The 4,436-nt window shown below is 41.4% G+C and overlaps 1 protein-coding gene across 1 annotated transcript in view; it reads right to left on the bottom strand.

Moving 5' to 3' along the window:
• Positions 1-1,376, bottom strand: part of LOC119425642 (protein OSCP1-like) — a 4,900-nt gene extending 3,524 nt beyond the window's left edge. Inside the window, exons 1-3 of the mRNA XM_037693179.1 lie at positions 1,265-1,376; positions 1,158-1,187; positions 756-910 (exon numbers count right to left, since the gene is read on the bottom strand). Of these exons, the coding sequence (XP_037549107.1) occupies positions 756-910; positions 1,158-1,187; positions 1,265-1,376 (297 nt within the window). The remainder of the gene's footprint in view (positions 1-755; positions 911-1,157; positions 1,188-1,264) is intronic.
• Between the last annotated feature and the right edge of the window lie 3,060 nt (positions 1,377-4,436).

Here is a 4,436-nt window from a genome sequence, read left to right as displayed (position 1 = left end):
CTGTCCTCATACATGTCCTCCTGTCCTCATACATGTCCTCCTGTCCTCATACATGTCCTAAATTATTTAATTAGGACACATTAGTAAATTAAAGAAACACTTAACGGGTTAAAATGATTTGATAAAGTAATAATTTAACTTTGATTAATGTGTTCTATATTTAAATTAAAATAAAGTATCTCTACGTGATTTATTTTAATCCTAAAATAATTTGTCCCAGATTAATCTCGTGTCGACAGCAACAAGGCTTTAACGCTCGATGACTGAAATGATTCAGATATTTTTGTATTTTTTCACATTTTAGGGCAGAAACGCATCAAGAAGCGTTTCTTTAAAAACATTTGAAATAAAATCATGTAAAGCTTCAGAGATGCTCCACGCTTCAGCTGAACACCCAAAACCAGTTTTCTGACCAATCGTTTCATCTTCAGGGTTCCCCACCCTCTCTGACACTCACAGAGACCCAAGGTCCAGAACTCAGGAGCCAGGTCCTGTCTGAGGTCAAAGGTCAGGACAGTCCTCTGAGACAGGTCAGAGACAAAAACTGACAAAACATAAATCTTAAAGAAAAACAGCTTCAGAAGGTCTGGATCTGTTGATCTGGACCCGTTTACCAGAAGGTCTGGATCTGTGGAAGGAAAACCTGGAGACCAGATCAGGAGTTTCCATCCTGTGAGGTTTGTTCTCTTGACTGGACCTGTCCATTCTGGTTTGGATCTTTACGGACCTGATCTGGCCTGGTTCTACAGACCCACCCTGTCCATACTGGCCGGGTTCAGCCTCATGATGGAGGCGTGTGCTAACCGTGTTAGCACCGTCTTGGTGGTTCTGTGAGAAAACAGCTGCTGAGGCTTCAGAAGTTCATCTATGAAGGTTCTGCTGCACATGGTTCCAACGATGTCGCTCATCACTGAGATCAAACAGGAAACAGGGAGTGAGGTCAGCATGCCTATTTACCCACTTCAAAGAAAATAGAAACAGCTTTAGTTAACTATGACGTCATAGCTCATGTTTACAGCGTCCATACAGCTGTCTCTTTGAGATCATTTCAAACTTTTATTTTGAAGGAACGATCCGTGCTGCTCCGTGTCACAGTAAGAACTGAGTCAGTCAGTGGGAGTGAACAGAACCGAGCCAGGCCCGGTCCGGTCCGGTACCTCTCTTTCTGTCCGTCTCTGTCCAAACTCCTGCAGTAGGAAAGAGACGTGTCGTTAAAGACAGGGTTTCAGTGGACAGTTGTCTCAGAGGGACACCTGTCCTCTACCTGTCTCCGACTTGTCCTCGGACGTGTTGTGCGCGCGCAGGCGCCGCTCCACAACGCACAGCATCTCTCCTCCCAGGTTGATGAAGAGCAGCGGCAGAGTTGTGACCGACATGATGATGAAGGCAGCTCCTCTTCCTCCTCCGTCATCTGGACGCTTTGATCACCGGCGGCTCCATGCTGGACTCATCCCGTCCCGGTTCTGCAGAACCTCACTAAGCAGCGACAGGTGGTGAGGAAGAGGATCAGCTGTGGGCACAGTCCGGCTGATTGGACCGGGCCAGGATGACGTCAGTGCACGCGCTCAGAGAATTAACTGCAGGTTGAAAGTTCAAAGGAGCCGCCCAGCGGGCCCAGCGTAGCAGCATTTGGGTCAGAACCGGGACCACCGTGGTCCTGCTGGAAGTCCAGAACCTTCTGGAGCAAACGTGAAGTCAGAACCCAGGAAGTAAACAGGATGTGCAGAAATAAATAAAAGGATTTCAAACAGTAAACTGAAAATGAAGAAGATGTAGCGACTGTTTGTTTGTTGTTTGTTTACTGGGATAAACAAATAAAGACAGTTTGTTGGTTTTGTTTATTTGGATTAAAAAATAAACAGGGACTATATTTCTTCTTTTTTTAATACAAGTAAACAAAAACAAAAAAGAAAGAGGAACCATTTATTTCTGTGTTGTTGTTTACTTGTATAAACAATTAAATAACAAATAAACAGAGTTGGGGCAGCACGTTGGTGCAACTGGCAGAGCCGCTGCCTCTCAGCGAGAAGGTTGCCGGTTCAAATCTGTGTGGAGTTTGCATTTTCTCTCCGTGCTGCGTGGGTTTTCTCTGGTGCATGTTCGTCTGACTGGTGACTCTAAAGTGTCTCTAGGAGAGAGAGAGTGAGTGGTTGTCTCTGTGTCCCTGTGATGGACTGGGGACCTGTCCAGGGTGTCCCCCGCCCCTGCAGTGACTGCTGGACATGGGCGCCAGCGACCATCGTGACCCAAATTGGAAGAAGCGGGTAAAGATGATGGATATATCCTGTCTCTGTTGATTCATGTATCCCTACAACTATAAGTAGTGATGACTTCATGAGATTCTTTATAAATAAAATTATTTCAATTAGAGAGAAAATTCAAACCAACATTCCTACTATCGCCTCTGGTTCTGTGTCAGATGAGACAACTTTAAAAATGTCACTAGAACCTGATTTAAGTTTGGACAGTTTTTGTTCTGTTGAGCTTTTTGAATTATCAAAAATAATAACCTCATCCAAACCATCCACATGCCTGCTAGATCCCATCCCAACCAGACTGTGTTTCCCTTAATTAATAATCACGTCTTGGATCTGATTAAAGTGTCTCTAATAAATAGTTATGTACCTCAGAGCTTTAAGATTTCTGTAATTAAACCTTTACTTAAGAAACATAACCTTGACTCAGGAATTCTGGCCAACTATAGATCTACATCTAATCTAATTTTCATCTAAAAATTCTAGAGAAACTAGTTGCAGGTCAGTTGTGTGAACATCTACAAAGAAATAATCTGTTTGAAGAGTTTCAGTCAGGGTTTAGAGTTCATCATAGCACAGAAACAGCACTAGTAAAAGTCACTAATGATATTCTCATGGCCTCAGACAATGGACTTGTGTCTCTACTGGTCCTGTTAGACCTCAGTGCTGCATTTGATACAGTTGATCACAATATTTTACTACAGAGGCTTGAATATGATGTTGGAATTACAGGAACGGCTCTAAAATGGTTTAAATCATATCTATCTGATAGATTCCAGTTTGTAAATGTAAATAATAAATCTTCTTCATACACCAAAGTTAGTCACGGAGTTCCTCAAGGTTCAGTGCTTGGGCCAATACTCTTTACTTTATATATGCTTCCATTAGGTAAAGTTATTAAACAGCATGGGATAAATTTTCATTGTTTTGCTGATGACACACAATTATATTTGTCCATTAAACCCAATGAATCCAATCAGCTACTTAGACTACAAGCACGTCTTAAAGACATAAAAACCTGGATGACCCTTAATTTTCTCCTGTTGAACAGACAAGACTGAGGTTTTGGTTTTTGGACCTGAGCACCTTAGGAATGAATGTTTCAGTCTTTCTCCCTCCTTAGATGCATTAATCTGTCCTCCAGCTCTAATGTTAAAAATCTTGGTGTTATTTTTGATCAGGACATGTCTTTTATCCCCCACATTAAAAACGTTACTAGAACCTCCTTCTTCCACCTGCGTAATATCACTAACATTAGAAACATCTGATCTAAAGATGATGCAGAAAAACTGCTCCATGCATTTGTCACGTCTAGACTGGACTATTGCAGTGGTTTATTATCTGGGTGTCCAAATACTTCTTTAAAACGTCTTCAGTTGATCCAAAATGCTGCTGCCAGAGTCTTAACTGGAGTTACTGGGAGAGATCATGTCTCTCCAGTTTTAGCTTCTCTCCATTGGCTCCCTGTCAAATCCAGAATAGAATTCAAAATCTTACTTCTAACCTACAAAGCCCTAAACAACCTAGCTCCATCTTACATTACAGATCTTATTGTTCCATATTTTACTAACAGAGCACTTCACTCTCAGACTGCAGGTTTACTTGTGGTTCCTAGAGTTTCCAGCAGCAGAATGGGAGGAAGATCTTTCAGTTCTCAGGCTCCTCTCTTGTGGAACCAACTTCCAGTTCCTGTCCATGAGACTGACACATTGTCCAGTTTAAGACTGGGATTAAGACTTTCCTTTTTGATAAATCCTATAGTTAGGGTTGTCTTGTTATGCTGCTATAGACTTAGACTACTAGAGGACAAACTGACCTCATTTCCTTAAATGAATTGTTAAAATTGAACAGTTTTCATTTGATACTATTTCTATCTTAACATGTGATTCTTGACCTGCTATTGTGTATCTATTCCTACCAAACCCAGCCGGTCGAAGCAGATGGTCCTCTAGTCCTGATCCTGGTTCTGCTAAAGGTTTCTTCCTCATGAGGGAGTTTTTCTTTCCACTGTCGCCTTCATGCTTGTTCAAGATGAGAGTTCAGTGATGGAGTTAAACTCAAAGCTGCTCCTCAGATAAATAATGTTAATTATTATTTTATAGATGAATGTTTCTGTTCAATTATTATTTTATAGATGAATGTTTCTGTTCAATTATTATTTTATACATGAATGTTTCTGTT

This window comes from Nematolebias whitei, chromosome 19 (genome assembly GCF_014905685.2).
Source record: "Nematolebias whitei isolate Nwh7 chromosome 19, NemWhi1, whole genome shotgun sequence".
NCBI classification, from domain to species: Eukaryota; Metazoa; Chordata; class Actinopteri; order Cyprinodontiformes; family Rivulidae; genus Nematolebias; species Nematolebias whitei.
This window is presented reverse-complemented; position numbering and strand designations above follow the sequence as displayed.